Here is a 17919-nt window from a genome sequence, read left to right as displayed (position 1 = left end):
GAGGAGGGTACGGCGATGAGCGAAAAACGAGCAGCTACTCGCCGTTAGTGCACGAGCAATGCTCCCTTGCGTTGTGCGCGCGCGCCGAAACTACATCCGTTCATATCTCACGGTAAAACGTGCAGGCCTGTGGATCGCGTGTCCCGGTTAGTCGGGTGATGTAATCCGTGATTGACGCGGTGCTTTTGCTTCCTAATGCCACCGAAATATAAGGCCGTCCGTCACATGCAGCAACATTCGTCTGCAGCCGGCGGTAAATGCAGCTCGTGGGCGCAAAGCGAAACCAAAAATAACGAGTACGCTACGCGTGCGCGCTGGCTCGTGCCCCGTTCGGACGGGCAGTCGTCGTTTTGGCGTCCGCGATGGACGCGGTAGAGCAAAACCAGGTCGTCCGCAAGCCCAGTGCGTGTTTCGAGAGGACGTTTTCCTTGTTAACGGTGGACGACGTCTACGAAATCGCCAAGCAGGTCGGCTACGAGGTGGAGAGGCTGATCGACAGCTGCGGCGCGGCCGGGGTGCAGGGCTTGGTCTCGAAGATCGTGAAGGTGTTAGAGCACCTGGAGAGCTTCGTGGTCAGGAACCAAACGCAGAGCGCGCAGGAGGAGGATCTGCTCAAGGCGTTCGAGTCTCTGCAGGAGCAGCAGAAAAGGCGCAGCACGAAAGAGTGCGAGAGCCACGGCACGGAGCTCCGGGTGAGCGGCGCGGCGGACAGACGAGTCGTGCAAAGCAGTGTTGGTGCAGCGCTCCCGTTTGGTCGTCAAGCTCGAGCTGTGACCGTGGCTGAACAGGAGCTACTTTTAGCCGCATTCAGTAATCCGAGTGCGATTTGTGAGACCCGTGGGTCTCCCGTCATTTAAAAGCGTTGCGCACTAGGATAATAATGTATGTCGCACACAAGGAGCGTCTCAGGTCTGCCCGTTTGTCCTTGTAGTGCTTCTCTCTCTCTCTGTGTGTGTGTGGCGGGGGGTGTACGTGACTCTATATAGTAAAGGCCTCCTAAATGTTTTCGGTGAGTGGCTCGTCTGCATTCCACTGATCTCAGTCGTGATAACTACGTTGTTATAACAGTGGATCTGGCGTATCTTGTGAACACCTAAACTTGTGTGTGTGTGTGTGTGTGTGTGTGTGTGATTAAAGTAGGGTAGAGAGGTAGAGAGCAACAGGCGTCCTAACTGCTGTAGCATATGCCTTATACAGATAGTTAATTCACGTGGCATATATTAAACTCCACACCACATGAGGGTACTAGTACATTTGCAACTTTCAGATGAACATTAAATGACATTTTTGAGATTGTTTATATAATCAGAATTCACAGGTTTACAGTGTACGAAAGCATCGCACACCTGTCCTTGGCTACTCACATTGTTTAGTGTGTGTGTGTGTGTCACACAGTGTCTGACCTTTTGTGTGTTGCTGCAGGACTGGCAACAGAAGGAGCAGAAATGGCAACTGAGGTTAGAGGAAGTGCAGGCTCAGGTGCTACAGCTGCAGGAGGAAAACCAGGAGCTGCAGGGTCATCTGCAAAGTTCCCTGTCTAAAGAAGGTACAGTCTTCACCCCTGCTGCATTGTGAGCTAAGCACAAGCAGCTATGGTAGTTCAGTGGTTAAGGTGTTGACTTGTAATCGGAAGGTTGCTGGTTCAAGTCCCACTGCTGCCAAGGTGCCGCTGTTGGGCCCTTAACCCTCAATTACTCGCATTGTACTCAGTCAGAATTGTAAGTCACTTTGGATAAAAGTGTGAGATAAATGTCAATAAGAGAAAAGCAAGATAATAAATGAATTACAGAATTTTGCACTCCAAATAGTTCAGGCGCTTTAGTGTTGCTGAATTCTTATCTGCACTGCTTTGACACTTTAATGTGAGTCTGTAATATTCCCAGACTCAGAAGTGAGTTAGTTGTTGTGTACATGCAGTAGAGCAGAAACCCTTCGGGACATCCGTCACTACATGTATACATGCAGGAGAGCAGAAACCCTTCGGGACATCCGTCACTACATGTGTACATGCAGGAGAGCAGAAACCCTTCGGGACATCCATCACTACATGTGTACATGCAGGAGAGCAGAAACCCTTCGGGACAGCCGTTACTACATGTGTCATGTGATCTTTATCATAACCACATCTATGGTTTAAAAAACCTGTTGTGACAATTTTTACTCAATAGTCCCGTGTTGTATAGAGTTACGATGTTATAAAAAACACTAACTGTTATGATATTATGAAAATATGAAACTTGCTTTTTCATTAGCGTTGTCTTGTCTGTTGTGAATGAAGGCCTTTAAGATTGTGGCAGTTTTAAATATAAATACATAAACGTTGCTGTCTTAAACAGGTCATTTAAGACCAGTAGGGTTAGTGGAATGTAAGCCATTTCTAATACATGTGTGTACTCTCTCTGTGGGTTCAGTGACACAGCGTTTAAGAGGGAATTCACTTTCAGTTCACTGTAAGCGCTCTGAAAATTATTTCCAGTCGTTCTGCTAGTGTGAAGCAGCACAGAGTTCAAAGGTTTTTATACATCGTTACACATTTCTGTCCCGTTTAATACATTTCTGTTCCTTGTTTGTTAAATTCACATTACACATTACACATTAACGGTGTCATTTCATTTGGTTTAATGTCTGTTTTATATCTGGTTGTTTGCCGCCACAGTGTATTTGCTTGTGTGCGGTTTGGTAAATGTGGAGATTTCGAACAAACATTTAGTGCTCTTTCTTCCCTGCGTCCCCTCAGACCATTCGCAGCGTCAGGAGAGGGAGGTGATGATCAAACTCAAAGAGGTGGTGGACAAACAACGCGACGAGCTCAGAGCCAAAGTGCAAGAGATATCCAACATGTCTAAGGAGGTGGAAGCGGTAAGAGCGTGCCCGGGCAACACACACAGTGACGCGGGCACACCTTTGTAACAGAGTATGCTGACTCACCCAGGTGTCAGTTAGCCATGAAGGCTTTGGCGGTTGGTGTACAGTAGCTTGGCCCCCAGCAGATGAATTCTCAAGGCTAAGTCTACCCCTGTCACCCCAAAGGTCAGGGGTCTGCTTCAGAGGTCAGGGGTCTGCTTCAGTGGTCAGAGGTCTGCTTCAGAGGTCAGGGGTCTGCTTCAGTGGTCAGAGGTCTGCTTCAGAGGATAGGGGCCTGCTTATATATGTTATGTCTATATATTATATATGTTATATATGCTAGAGTTCAGTATTCAGTGTTTGGCCATTTGTCGGATGAACTCTGAACCTTCCACATTCTTAGAGTTTACATGAAGTGAAACTTTGTCAGACCAGTTATGAGCCATTAAAACATGCTGACCGGATTATTATTCAGGTTTAATGTATCCACACACTGAGTTGCTGGTTTATTAGGTCCTCCTGTAGCCACACATATAGCTGCTGGTTTATTAGTTCCTACTTCTAAAGATACCAGTTCCTCTGACCAGTATGATGTATTAAATAGGTAAGATTCTGATGGACTTTGTCTTGGTATAATTGCATATATATCAGTATTCATGATATATTCATGTTTTTAGAAACATAATGTTTACAAATGCATTTGCAATATAAGTGTATATATTTAAAGCATCCATTTCAGTTCTGTCCTTTGATAAATACCAGGTATCATATGAATGAGGCCTGTGAAGGTTAAATGATTAGCAGGCTATTAGTTAGTATTAGAAAATATTAGATACTATTAGATAATGTGTGTGTGTGTGTGTGTGTGTGTGTGTGTATGTGTGGACATGTGTGTGCATGCGTGCATATGTTTTTGTGCATGCGTGTGTGTGTGCATGCGCATTTGTCTGTGTGCATCCGTGTGTGTATGTGTGTGTGTGCCCGCGTGTATGTGTGGGTCGGTAGCTGCAGGAACAGTTGGATCGCTTTCTGAAGATGAACAGTGAGCTGAGACACAGACAGGGCCTGATGGAGGCTCAGCTCAGGAGCGCCGTGGAGACACGGGCCCACCTGGAGACTGACCTGTGTGAGAAACACAAGGAGATCCAGCGTCTCACAACACAGCTAGAACAGGCCAGTGCACAGTCTGCTGCCAGCATGGTAATAAAGTGTGTGTGTGTGTGTGTGTGTGTGTGTGTGTGTGTGTGTGTGTGTGTGTGTGTGTGTGTGTGTGTGTGTGTGTGTGTGTGTGTGTGTGTGTGTGTGTGAGTGTGTGTGTGTTTGAGTGGGGTGTGGGAAGCAGATTGGTGTGTAGGTGTGTATAGGCATGTATGTGTGGATGTGTGTATTTTGTCCTGTTAAAGTAATCTGTAGAATGTGTTATGACATATATTGGATTTAGTTTGTTCCAATTTACTTGATATGTGTCATTGTATTGCAATCAGGAAAATAATGTATATCTGAAGAAATTCTCAGTACAAATGTGTATTCTAATAGTTGTGATGCTCTTATAAGTACTTGTACTTCAATTAATAGCCAGGTTGGCCTTTCTTCAATAGCCAGGTTGGTCTCTCCTTAATAGCAAGGATAGTCTCTTTCTAATAGCCAGGTTGGTCTCTCTTAAATAGCCAGGTTGGCCTTTTCTTAATAGCCAGGTGGGTCCCTCCTTAATAGCCAAGGTTGGTCTCCCCTTAATAGCCAGGTTGGTCTCTCCTTAATAGCCAGGTAAGTATCCACATCTATTACCAACCGAGTTACAGTTTCAGTCTGAGAGAGATCAACACATTTAAGACTGTAAATAGTTATCACGAGCAATACATATGAACACATTTTGTAAAGCTAATTAACTCGGGGTAAAATAAATCAGAAGAAACACAAAACACTGTTTAGGTTCAACTTTCTGTCATGAACTAGAAGGCTCTGTGCATTATATATGTAGCTGCATAATTTAATATGGTCTTTTATGTGTGAGGCTGGCACATTTTGCAGTAATTCCCTACGTTACTACACGGTGTCATCATTTCCTGCTCTCTATAAACGTTGGGGTGAAAGTTTCCGTAAATATACGTCCACTGTCCTGCTAAGTATTGTTTTATTTTTCCTGGTTTCTGTGCGGGAGGTCGTGAACGCACATTCCTGACCTGTTTTTCTGCGTACAGCCTGCGATACTGGGCTGTCCCATCTCTGTGTCAGTGTAGTCATTGTCTAGCCACCAGAGGCGTGTTCGCCAGCGTATGTAGTAAAAAGAACCTTTTCCAAGTGTACAACTCCTGACTCATCCCGTGCTGGTGTTTCCTTCTCCAGAGCAGCACAGCCATTGACCTCACGGATAAGATGATCGTTGACCTGAAGGACCCGAACCGGCCCTGCTTCACCAAGCAGGAGGTGCGGGATATGCTGTTTGAGCGGAACGAGCTGAAGGCCAATCTCTTCCTGGTGCAAGAAGAACTCGCCTACTACCAGAGGTGAGCGAGGCCTGCTGGGGCAGTGGGATTAGCGTGGATGCTGGTACTTCTGGGACAGTGGGATTATCATGGATGTTGGTACTCTGGCACAGTGGGATTAGTGGGATTAGTGTGGATGTTAGTACTCTGGGACAGTGGGATTAGCATGGATGTTGGTACTCTGGGACTGTGGTATTAGCATGGATGTTGGTACTCTGGGACAGTGGCATTAGTGAGATTAGCGTGGATGTTGGTACTCTGGCACAGTGGGATTAGTGTGGATGTTAGTACTCTGGGACAGTGGGATTAGCATGGATGTTGGTACTCTGGGACAGTGGCATTAGTGAGATTAGCGTGGATGTTGGTACTCTGGCACAGTGGGATTAGTGTGGATGTTAGTACTCTGGGACAGTGGGATTAGCATGGATGTTGGTACTCTGGGACAGTGGCATTAGTAGGGTTAGTGTGGATGTTGGTACTCTGGCACAGTGGGATTAGTGGGATTAGTGTGGATGTTAGTACTCTGGGACAGTGGGATTAGCATTGATGTTGGTACTCTGGGACTGTGGTATTATCATGGATGTTGGTACTCTGGGACAGTGGGATTAGTGTGGATGTTAGTACTCTGGGACAGTGGGATTAGCATGGATCCTGGTACTCTGAGACAGTGGCATTAGTAGGATTAGCATGGATGTTGGTACTCTGGGACAGTGGGATTAGTGTGGATGTTGGTACTCTGGGACAGTGGCATTAGTGGGATTAGCATGGATGTTAGTACTCTGGGACAGTGGGATTAGCATGGATGTTGGTACTCTAGGACAGTGGCATTAGTGGGGTTAGCGTGGATGTTGGTACTCTGGCACAGTGGGATTAGTGGGATTAGTGTGGATGTTAGTACTCTGGGACAGTGGGATTAGCATTGATGTTGGTACTCTGGGACTGTGGTATTAGCATGGATGTTGGTACTCTGGGCCAGTGGCATTAGTGGGATTAGTGTGGATGTTAGTACTCTGGGACAGTGGGATTAGCATGGATGTTGGTACTCTGGCACAGTGGGATTAGTGGGATTAGCGTGGATGCTGGAACAAGCCCAGATGTTAGCTCGTGCTGTTAACTTTACTGATACTGAAGTCCTGAGCATCGTCTGAAACAATTCCAGTCTGATGCTGTATTTCTTTAATAACTATGTAAGTTCAACATGAGCTGGTAATCGTAGCACCTCACGTAAAATGGCCATGCAAAAATGTCCCACTCCAACACTCTACTATCCTACAGAAAGCAGCGCGTGGCCAGACACATGACTTTTACAATACTGTGGCCTTTTATATCCAGATAAAGTCTTTCACAAAACAAACACACCACCCAAAAAACATGGCACTTACAGTGCAAATGTGTATAAAAATGATACTATTTAAAACAAAGCAATTTAATTTGTAACCAAATGCTTATATATGCAAATAGAGTAAAAATAATTCTTGTAGTGTTATAATCCGATCTCTTTATGCATAAACATGGTCATTTCCATGTGTTACTGTGTGGTCACATTTGCCCTTCTTTCCACTGTGTTAGATTACCTTACATCTACTGCACTCACCATCTGTGCTCACAGGGAGATCCTGAATGAAGAGAGATGTCCAGGATTCCTGCTGGAGGCAGTGCGCACTGCCATAAAGAAGCAGAGGACCGTGATCAAAGCCAAAATGCTTGGAATTCCACAGGACATATGCAGCAGGTAAAACGTCAGCCGAGTCTCAGCAGTCTTTAGTGGAGAGGTACTGACAGCTGTTTGAGTACCAGCCGAGTCTCAGCAGTCTTTAGTGGAGAGGTACTGACAGCTGTTTGAGTACCAGCCGAGTCTCAGCAGTCTTTAGTGCTGAGGCGCTCACAGCTGTTTGAGTACCAGCCGAGTCTCAGCAGTCTTTAGTGGTGAAACAATCATAGCTGTTCGAGTCTTTACAAACATTTCTGTTTGTGCCCGGCAGCACTGAAGAGCCGCGTCCGTCGTTTGAGCAGAGGGACACTGTGGACAACAGTGTCAACTGTACAGACAGTAAACCCGCAGAATCCCGCATCAGAAACCTGTAAGTACAACCATCGCGCGGAGACGGAGGCTTTCCGACGACAGCAGTTGCTGTCCGGCGCGTCATTAGGATTCGTATGTGAGGATTTAATGAGCGTAGGGGGCTGGTTGTGCAGCGTGGTCTTAAAGTTACATTTGCAGAGCCGGGGGAAGTACACGCCCCGTTTCTGAACCCAGTATGAAAACACCAGCGTGGAGGAGTGAATGACCCCACAGCATGCCTGCTGCATGTGGATGCACACAGACCGCTTCATCTGGACCGACACCCTGGTGCTCCGATGGCACCAGCAGATAGAAATGTTCTTTTTTTAATGTTAAAAATAATTAACTTTAGATCTTAGAGGACACGCAGCAGGAAATAACATCATCTGTTATTCTTGCATTGGGACACCCGGACGTTTTCGGTCATTTCCTGTGACTGTACCCTTATCTCATGTCAGCAGTGTGAGACGTCGTGTGATTGTGTTGCTGACTGGAGATGTGTGTTATCTCCTGCCCTCCAGTTTTGGCTTCCTGACTCGCCCGAGCAGTGCTAGCAGCCGGCAGGAGTCCAGCCCCGTCTGGGAGATCATCAACCCCGACGAGCAGGAACCAGAGAAGGACGCCGAGCCCTGAGAGCTACCTGCCCCGCCCTTGCCCCGCCCCCAGCCAACAGTGTCCCGCCCCCGCCCCGCCTCCTCTGACCTACCCAGCTAAAGGCAACACAACACATGGAAGTGTACAGATTCTATACTGCACCAGTGCTTCAGGGTTTTTAATCTACAATCTACAGTAAGCCAAAGAAAAGAACAGAGAGGCTATAGATAACATGAGTTTACTCTCTCTCTCTCTCCCCCTCTCTCTCTCTCTCTCTCTCTCTCTCTCTCTCTCTCTCTCAGAAATGTCTAGTGGTTAAATGCAGCAAAGGAATGCAATGGATAAACAAAAAAATTACAATGCTCTATTTTATATACTAAAATTCTATATTTGAAACCTATATTTTACCCATTTTATGTGTTTTACAAAGATCTTAAATTGCTATTTTTCTAGAGAGTTTATTTTTTTCTTTAGTTAATTTATTTTAACCAAAGATGTAAAATTAACGTCAACCCTGCCAGTACCCTTAATGACGATACAGGCTTAATTAAAATAACTAGTATGGTCTGCTCGCCTGAGACGATTCTGCTCTGTTTTTAGCATGTCTTGTGAAGTTATCTAAAATATTTTCAAACAGTATAAAACTCATTACAGAAACATGCAGTAGCTTCTCTGCAGAATAAATCTTTAGTAGAAGAAGAATGGGTAATTGTTCATGTAAATATATTTGAACTTGGTTTGTGCTATAATTATATATGAAATGCAAATCGCAATAATACACAAGACTTTTGCTCTGAAACTGCAGTTTGGTTGAAAGCTGTAACATTTCTGTATTTCTGAATGTTCACTTATTTGACTTAAACGCCAGCACTAAACTGGATGTGTTGGAAGACCAAAGATTTTGGAAACAAGATTTGCCAAATGTATCTAATGTATTCATGAGATATCTATTTGTGCACATGTGTGTGTGTGTGTGTGTGTGTGTGTGTGTGTGTGTGTACGCACGTGTGTGTGTGTCGTCTGTATGGTAGTCATTAGGTGTTTCCTCATCATTGAGAGGAAGCCTCTCTTTGCTTTAGAGGAAACCAGAGATCATGTGGCAACTCTTGGACCACAATCAGCAAAAAAAGACGTTGACCTTTGTCCTGTACACCAAACCTCCTGCATACTACAGGACTTACTGCAGGATGGGACTTTCAGCAAACTTTTATTTTCATATGACCAAGTGTGTCATTGATCTGTATATCCAAATAAAAGTGTCGTTACGTCCTGATTTTTATAGTTGTTCTTTCCTTGTTCTTTCATTGGAGACCCGTACTGCACATGTGCGTGAATGCGAGCCAGAGATGATGGCTGAGCATGCTCAGACGCACATCCAGCTTCAGAGGAATGCCCCTCTTCCCAGAATTCCAGGCAGCGATTGCGTTTTCAAAAAGCCCAGTGGCTGATTGAATTGGAGGAAGTTGGCTTCCCTTCCCCAGGAAAGTCGAAGAGGAAACTGTTTGGTAGGTGCAGATCTCAGGCCCAGTGCACACTTCCCAGAGTGAGGAAGGGAACCACCGGGCGGCCTCCCGAGCGCTCCGAGCCTGCTCTGACAGCGCAGCGCCAGCTCCAGGTTGCCGTGGTGCAGGTCCCAGCGAAGGGTCAGGGGTAATGGAGCCATGGAACGTTACCCCGGCCCTCTGGGCTCTGCTGCTACTCTGCTCTCTGGCCTCTGCTCACAAGCTGTCGCCCAGAGGAAGGAACGTCTGCCTCAGCCCCAGGTACCGGGAGAAGACCTACCAACCTTCATCTTTCTCTTTACTGTGTTAGGCTTTTCCTTTCCATTTCAAAATTGTGAACTATGTAAAAGTAAACTTAAGTGTTATTGTAGTGTGTTAGCTCAGATGGTGCTGTCTGAGCCATTTCCTATTCTAGCGATACTATTCAAAGCTGTAAACATCTGGAAATGAAATCAATATTTAATATGTAGCATATATACGTATATTAAGGCCTGTCATAGTATTACTGCTCTGTTACTTTACTCACCATTGGGTGTTTCCTGTTGTCCTTTATAAACAGGACGTCCTCTCTCCTGTGTTGTTCTGGGTGGGCCCAGCAGGGTGACGAGTGCTCTATACGTGAGAAACGGCTTACACACAGTCGGATGTGAAATCTTTGCACTTTTGATTCTTTCTCTGTAATTCTCAAACACAAAGAAAGTTCTTTTTTCCCTCGCGTGCATGTCGGTGTAGTCACGGGACTCTCGGCTCTTTCTCTAGCGCTGTGTGAAGGAGAGACGGCATGTGGGGATGACGAGAAGTGCGTGCATCCAGGAGTGTGCAGATGCAGACCAGGCTTCTACGGCTTCCGCTGCAAAACCCGTGAGTCAGTAAACATTTCCAAAACCTAGAAATCTCTGTTCATTTTTTACCATTAAAACATACCCTCTTATAATGTAGTTCTTATAAGGTTTGTGTTTTTAATTCCTAAAAATGTTTGCTGAAGTCTTTACAATTCTTTGCTTGTGTGTTATGTTTTTAATGATAAACATGAGCAGGCTTCGAGTAAGGTTTTTGTTTCATCCCTGTGTTGGCCCTGTATGTTACTCCCATATGTTACCTTTGCATATTACCTCTGTATGTTTGCTCTATATGTTGCCCCTGTATGTTATCCATATGTTGTTGCCCCTGTATATTACTCCTGTATCTTACCCCTGTATGTCACCCTGCATGTTACCCTGTATGTCACCCTGTATGTTACCCTGTATGTTACCCTGTATGTTACCCTGTATGTCACCCTGCATGTTACCCTGTATGTTACCCTGTATGTTACCCTGTATCTTACCCCTGTATGTCACCCTGCATGTCACCCTGTATGTTACCCTGTATGTCACCCTGCATGTTACCCTGTATGTTACCCTGTATGTTGCCCTGTATATTACCCTGTATATTACCCCTGTATGTTGCCCCTGCATGTTACCCTGTATGTTACCCTGTATGTTGCCCCTGTATATTACCCCTGTATGTTGCCCCTGCATCTTGCCCCTCTATGTTGCCCCTCTCCCTTGCAGCATGCCCTCCTGAGTTCTGGGGGTCAGACTGTCGTGAGCACTGCCCCTGTTACCCTCATGGGCGTTGCGACCCTGTGACGGGCAGGTGCACGTGCCTGCCCTCCCGCTGGGGCGACGTGTGCCAGCACACGTGCAGATGCAGCCGGCATGGCCGCTGCAACCCGGCGAGTGGCAACTGCACGTGTGACGAGGGCTGGTGGAGTGTCACGTGTGGCAAAGCGTGCATGTGCCACCCCAGTGGGGCGTCGGCTTGCCACCCCTCCACGGGCCACTGCCTGTGTCAGCAAGGCTTCTGGGGGCAGAAGTGCAGCCTGCGCTGCAACTGTTACCTGTCGCAATGCCGACAGCACTCGGGCGCATGCGTGTGTCTGGAGGGATGGTGGGGCGTGACCTGTGACCGCCGCTGCCTCTGTGACCTCGAACACGCCACGTGCAAGGCCGACTCCGGCGAGTGTGTGTGCCAGCCGGGTTATAGGACCCCCTTCTGCCACGAGCCCTGCACTGATGGCTACTACGGGACGGGCTGCACACAGAGGTGGGTACAGGGGCACATGTGTCTGGGGAGTGTCTATTCTGAGTGGCTCAGTGGTGAAGGTACTGGACTTGTAACCAGAAGGTTGCTGGTTCAAGCCCCACCGCTACCACTGAGTCAGAGTCAGAATTGTAGGTTGCTTTGAATAAAAGTGTTATCTAAGTGCTGTAAATGTTAATGTGTTGTGCGTGTGTGTAGCTGTGGCCACTGTGCGGGAGGCAGGCCGTGCTCTAGGGAGGATGGCTCATGTGACGCGTGCGCTCCAGGATGGAACGGCTCGCTCTGTGACCAAACCTGTCTGCCTGGTTACTATGGCACCCACTGCCAGGAGGTGTGTCCTCACTGCAGGGGGGAGGAGCCATGTAATGCGGTAACAGGGGTGTGTTCAAGATGTGACCCTGGATGGACTGGACCGAGGTGGGAATCTTGGTGTATCTGCTGGTGTCTCTGTTCTAACTCCAGCATTAATACCTTTATTTGGCCTGTAGTGGGGCAGATTTACAGAAAACGCTCAAAATATCAGTGCTGTTTCTGAGCCAGAGCTGGATTGTTGGAATACAGACCTTTTCTTGGAAATGAGTCTTTGGCTCTAGTGTTTATTTTCATCATTTAAATGATTTTCTTTATAATTTAATTGAATAAAACTATACTCACCATCAAAACTATACTCCTTTCACTGTCACCTCTGTGTAGTTAACATGAAACATGTCACTGGTGAAGTGAGAAGGTGTGCTACAGAGATCTACATGTTACAGAAATCTACATATTGTTAATTCAGATTTTCCCCTTTTTATTAAGGTTATTAATTTGTTCTAAATGACTTTATTTATTAGAGTAGAATCATGGTTCCTCAGCCCACGCTGTCCCACCGTCCACTGTCCCACGCTGCTTAAACGTGCGTCCAGTGGCGTTCAATCTCACGTGTCCTTGCTCTCTGCGCAGGTGTGACCTGCCCTGTCAAAATGGCACATTCGGTGACGACTGCAGATTCCCGTGCGGCCCCTGCTTTCATGGCCACTGTGATCATGTGACAGGAAGTTGCATTTGCCAGCCTGGTTTTCAGGGCAGAAGGTAAGTCTTTTGTGGGAGGAGGGAGAGGGAGTCAGAGGAGTTAGGGGCTCACCATGCTGCTCATGCCCTGCAGGTGTAACAGTTCGTGTCCGCGTCACCTGTATGGGGTAAACTGCTCCTCGGCGTGCGACTGTGCAGGGGAGGCGTGTGATGCTACCAGTGGCTCCTGCCCCTACAGTATGTCCACAACCAACGTCCATCAGCCTTCAGCACGTTGTTGTTATTACAGTCAACAGAGACGTTACGTGTGTGTGTGTGTGTGTTTGTGTGTGTGTGTGTGTGTCTCCCAGGCAGACGTGCAGGCCTCCTGGCTGGACTCCTTGTCCCTCTTCTACTTCTAGTTATTCTCGCTCTGCTCTTCTGCTGCTGCTGCTGTAGGAGTTGCACTGGCGGGAAAGACAGGTGACATCTTATCTTAGCACATGGAACAGTGTGTGACCCAGTGTGTGTGGCGTCCGCGCTAACGTGTGTGTGCAGAACAGTGTGTGTGGTGTCCACGCTAACGTGTGTGTGCAGAACAGTGTGTGTGGCGTCCACGCTAACGTGTGTGTGTGCAGAACAGTGTGTGTGGCGTCCACGCTAACGTGTGTGTGTGCAGAACAGTGTGTGTGGCGTCCACGCTAACGTGTGTGTGTGCAGAACAGTGTGTGTGGCGTCCACGCTAACGTGTGTGTACAGAACAGTGTGTGTAGCGTCCACGCTAACGTGTGTGTACAGAACAGTGTGTGTGGTATCCACGCTAACGTGTGTGTGCAGAACAGTGTGTGTGGCGTCCACGCTAACGTGTGTGTGCAGAACAGTGTGTGTGGCGTCCGCGCTAACGTGTGTGTGCAGAACAGTGTGTGTGGCGTCCACGCTAACGTGTGTGTGCAGAACAGTGTGTGTGGTGTCCACGCTAACGTGTGTGTGGAGAACAGTGTGTGTGGCGTCCACGCTAACGTGTGTGTGCAGAACAGTGTGTGTGGCGTCCACGCTAACGTGTGTGTGTGCAGAACAGTGTGTGTGGCGTCCACGCTAACGTGTGTGTGTGCAGAACAGTGTGTGTGGCGTCCACGCTAACGTGTGTGTGTGCAGAACAGTGTGTGTAGCGTCCACGCTAACGTGTGTGTACAGAACAGTGTGTGTAGCGTCCACGCTAACGTGTGTGTGTGCAGAACAGTGTGTGTGGCGTCCATGCTAACGTGTGTGTGTGCAGAACAGTGTGTGTGGCGTCCACGCTAACGTGTGTGTGTGCAGAACAGTGTGTGTGGTGTCCACGCTAACGTGTGTGTGTGCAGAACAGTGTGTGTGGCGTCCACGCTAACGTGTGTGTGTGCAGAACAGTGTGTGTGGCGTCCACGCTAACGTGTGTGTGCAGAACAGTGTGTGTGGCGTCCACGCTAACGTGTGTGTGCAGAACAGTGTGTGTGGCGTCCACGCTAACGTGTGTGTGCAGAACAGTGTGTGTGGCGTCCACGCTAACGTGTGTGTGCAGAACAGTGTGTGTGGCGTCCACGCTAACGTGTGTGTGCAGAACAGTGTGTGTGGCGTCCACGCTAACGTGTGTGTGCAGAACAGTGTGTGTGGTGTCCACGCTAACGTGTGTGTGTGTGCAGAACAGTGTGTGTGGCGTCCACGCTAACGTGTGTGTGCAGAACAGTGTGTGTGGCGTCCACGCTAACGTGTGTGTGTGCAGAACAGTGTGTGTGGCGTCCACGCTAACGTGTGTGTGTGCAGAACAGTGTGTGTGGCGTCCACGCTAACGTGTGTGTGTGCAGAACAGTGTGTGTGGCGTCCACGCTAACGTGTGTGTGCAGAAGTGTGTGTAGCGTCCACGCTAACGTGTGTGTGCAGAACAGTGTGTGTGGCGTCCACGCTAACGTGTGTGTGCAGAACAGTGTGTGTGGCGTCCACGCTAACGTGTGTGTGCAGAACAGTGTGTGTGGCGTCCACGCTAACGTGTGTGTGTGCAGAACAGTGTGTGTGGCGTCCACGCTAACGTGTGTGTGCAGAACAGTGTGTGTGGCGTCCACGCTAACATGTGTGTGCAGAACAGTGTGTGTGGCGTCCACGCTAACGTGTGTGTGTGCAGAACAGTGTGTGTGGCGTCCACGCTAACGTGTGTGTGCAGAACAGTGTGTGTAGCGTCCACGCTAACGTGTGTGTGTGCAGAACAGTGTGTGTGGTGTCCACGCTAACGTGTGTGTGTGCAGAACAGTGTGTGTGGTGTCCACGCTAACGTGTGTGTGTGCAGAACAGTGTGTGTTGCGTCCACGTTGACGTGTGCGGGTACAGAGATGTGCGTGTTTCGGGGCATGTCGCGTCCACGCTAATGTGTGCGGGTACAGAGATGTGCGTGTTTCGGTGCGTGTTGCGTCCACGCTGACGTGTGCGGGTACAGAGATGTGCGCGTTTCGGGGCGTGTTCCGTCCACGCTAACGTGTGCGGGTACAGAGATGTGCGTGTTTCGGGGCGTGTTGCATCCACGCTAACGTGTGCGGGTACAGAGATGTGCGTGTTTCGGGGCGTGTTGCGTCCACGCTGACGTGTGCGTTGTGCCTGACCCGCAGGGTGGTGGTGGGAGATGGAAGAGCACCCGGGGGCATGAAGCACCACGTCTACACGGCGCTGGCCAACATGACCGTGGCGGTGCCCTGCCTCACCCTTTGGTCCTCGGGGTTGCCCAGGGTCACAGGTTAGACACCATGTTGCTACCTCACCTGCTGTTTGGGTCACGAAGTCGAACTGCAGCATTTGAGCTGAAGCAGTCCACAAGGCATTCTCTCTCTCTCTCTCTCTCTCTCTCTCTCTCTCTCTCTCTCTCTCTCTCTCTCTCTCTCTCTCTCTCTCTCTCTCTCTCTCTCTCTCTCTCTCTCTCTCTCTCTCTCTCTCTCTCTCTCTCTCGTTCTCCAGTTTCTCACCACGACCCCGAGCTCACCTTCAACCACAGCTTTATAGAGCCGCCATCGTCCGGCTGGGTCATGGACTCCTTTGAACCTGACGAGGATGGAGAAGCTGTGTACCATGTCCCTCCCATAGAAGGTACAGGCTCCTCCCCCCCCACACCCTCTCACCACACCACCCACCACTATACGTGTGACTAATTTGCCCACGTAGAATTTGCCCAGCCAAAACTGAAGTTACAGTATCTGACAGAAAGCTTTGAATATATTTAAATATTAAAATATATTTGATTTTCTATACCAGTTTCCCAATTAATGGAAAATTAAATTGACATTGTCGTGCTACGTATCTTACAAACATTAAAAAACGATTGTGTTTAAGTTCTGCTTGTCTGTTCTCAGACGAGGCAGTGGTGTTGGGCGGGGAGCTGAGCTCCAAGTGTAACGTCTTCCCCGACCCGTCTGCGTTCAGTGGCGAGGACATGAGTCTGGCCTTTGGTATTCCACGCACCTCCAGCATGGCCAAATCCAAGCGCCCCTCTGTCTCATTCGCAGAGGGCACCAGGTTCGGCCCCAAGGAGCGCCGCGGATCATCCCAGGAGCCTCCTGTCACGGTTGCCGCCGCCCGCAAGCCCAAAGGCCCCTGGGGGGTTCTCATGCTCTCCACCCTGCAGGGGGCGCCAGGGAGCCCCGTGGAGGTGGGAGGGGAGAGAGAGGAAGTCAGCGAGGAGGTCAGCTCCGTAGAGGCGCAGGCGGACCCCTCGCTCGAGCCACTGCAGGCAGAGTCGCACTCGCACCTCGCCCTCCCCGCCAGCAGGAGGCGCACCATGTCCAACGGCAAGAAGAGTCTCCAGCCGCAGGTGTCCGGCGAAGGGCGGGAAGCAGACGTGGAGAAGGTGACCACCATCTACGCGACCTTGGGCAAGGTTCCTCGGCCGGCAAGCGCCTCCGAGGGGCGCGTGCAGGCTGTACTCCGCAGACTTGGCAGCATCCAGAGACAGCGAGAGCAGACAGGACGGCCCCAGGACAGGGCCGTGGCCCTGGTGAAGCCTCTGCGGAAGAAGCTGGGGTCTCGGGCCAGCGTCTGGGAGCAGGCGGCGGGAGCAGTTCCTCACGTGGCGATGAGGAAGCCTAGCCGTAGGAAACACAGCTCCCTCGGCGCTCCGTACGCAGGGACGGCTACAGACGACACACAGGAGAACAGCGCCCCCAAGAGGCCGCTTTCTTCTATACTCAACAGTGTACCTGAAGGCCCTGCACAGGGGTCAGGGGTGAACAGTGACCCGAGAGAAGCTTCTGAGGGCCACACTGACACAGAGGCACTGTACGATAATGTAGCTCCATCAGACGAGGCGTCTGTGTCGTCAGAGGCAGTGCAGGAGGAAGGGCCCAGTTATGAGAATGTTTATATAAGGCATGTGTGAGGTTGATGTAGCCATTTTAAATATATTCCTTGGTTTTTGTTTTTTTTTAAACAAATTGGACAAATGGGACTTTTGAAACCTCAGAAGAAGATGGGAATTACATTTACATTTACATTTTCTGCTCTTATCCAGAGCAGAGCAACTTTCGTTAATGACTCCTCCGTAAATTGTATAGACATGTTGCCATTTAGTGTCTCTCAGATGCTGGTTTACTTTATAGTAAATGTTTAAACATTTGTTATTCTTCTCAAATCTTCAGAAATTAAGTTTCACTCCCGACAGTGGAGCTTCTGATTTTTTTGTCTAATCAATCATTTATGTGGTAATAAAAAAGGATTCCATCATAAGTGTAATCCACTCACATGAAGAACATTATCACACATTAAAAAGGTGCGGTGAAGCAGAGGTGCCTCACAGGCGCAGAGCTTTTGAGGTGATGGGATTCGGGAAACATATGAAGGGACAGAGGATGAGTGAGGTCTGAACAGTTGCTCTGGATGTCGGGTGGAAGCGAGAGTCCAGTAAAAACCCAGTAAGACAGAACTCCGGAGCCCCCGGCTGTTTAAGTATACATCCCGGCTTCAGGGACCGTCTGGGTGCTCCCACATGAGCGCATGCACGTCTGAAACAGAAGCTTCTGTTCCGATATGTGCAGCCACTCTGTAATGCAGTGGCATTTGCAACATGATGTGAAAACTTTGAAAACTACAATGAAAAAGTGGACGGTGTTTGATATAAACCACTAGTAGTAAATACTACTGTATTTATAGGGTTGTGTCTGGGCCATGTCTGGGTCGTGTCTGGGTTGCGTCTGGGCTGTATCTGGGTCGTGTCTGGTGCTGAGTTTCTGGTGTGAGATTACTTGTCAACACAAGGTCCCAGCTGAGAAGTTATCTCATCAAATGCCCTTCCATCATGTTTAAGGCCAAACCATGGACAGAATATTCTGACATTGTATGTTTTATGGTAAAGTGC

The 17919-nt window shown here is 48.7% G+C and overlaps 2 protein-coding genes across 5 annotated transcripts; both read left to right on the top strand.

The window, feature by feature from the left end:
• Window positions 1-28: 28 nt before the first annotated feature.
• rilp (Rab interacting lysosomal protein) lies at window positions 29-9256 on the top strand. 2 transcript variants are annotated; one of them, XM_035534183.1, is made up of 8 exons: window positions 29-692; window positions 1423-1546; window positions 2738-2859; window positions 3850-4017; window positions 5188-5348; window positions 6937-7059; window positions 7310-7408; window positions 7911-9256. In XM_035534183.1, the coding sequence occupies exons 1-8, from the start codon at window positions 363-365 to the stop codon at window positions 8020-8022; spliced, it is 1239 nt and encodes a 412-aa protein (XP_035390076.1). In that variant the 5' UTR covers window positions 29-362; the 3' UTR covers window positions 8023-9256. The 2 variants fall into 2 exon arrangements, with proteins under 2 accessions (XP_035390076.1, XP_026884836.2); XM_027029035.2 differs by having other exon boundaries at window positions 3850-4044.
• An 85-nt stretch (window positions 9257-9341) lies between these two features.
• On the top strand, window positions 9342-17297 carry scarf1 (scavenger receptor class F, member 1). Of its 3 annotated transcripts, XM_027029049.2 has the most exons (11): window positions 9342-9746; window positions 10045-10103; window positions 10245-10346; window positions 11036-11570; window positions 11766-11984; window positions 12510-12638; window positions 12712-12815; window positions 12929-13040; window positions 15188-15312; window positions 15531-15659; window positions 15923-17297. In XM_027029049.2, the coding sequence occupies exons 1-11, from the start codon at window positions 9637-9639 to the stop codon at window positions 16942-16944; spliced, it is 2646 nt and encodes an 881-aa protein (XP_026884850.2). In that variant the 5' UTR covers window positions 9342-9636; the 3' UTR covers window positions 16945-17297. The 3 variants fall into 3 exon arrangements, with proteins under 3 accessions (XP_026884850.2, XP_035390075.1, XP_035390074.1); XM_035534182.1 differs by lacking the exons at window positions 9342-9746; window positions 10045-10103; window positions 10245-10346 and having other exon boundaries at window positions 10379-11570; window positions 16076-17297; XM_035534181.1 differs by lacking the exons at window positions 9342-9746; window positions 10045-10103; window positions 10245-10346 and having other exon boundaries at window positions 10379-11570.
• Window positions 17298-17919: the final 622 nt, after the last annotated feature.

The sequence above is a fragment of the Electrophorus electricus genome, chromosome 15 (genome assembly GCF_013358815.1).
Source record: "Electrophorus electricus isolate fEleEle1 chromosome 15, fEleEle1.pri, whole genome shotgun sequence".
NCBI lineage: Eukaryota > Metazoa > Chordata > Actinopteri > Gymnotiformes > Gymnotidae > Electrophorus > Electrophorus electricus.
Note: the sequence above shows the minus strand (reverse complement) of the source record. Positions and strands in the feature narration are given on the sequence as shown.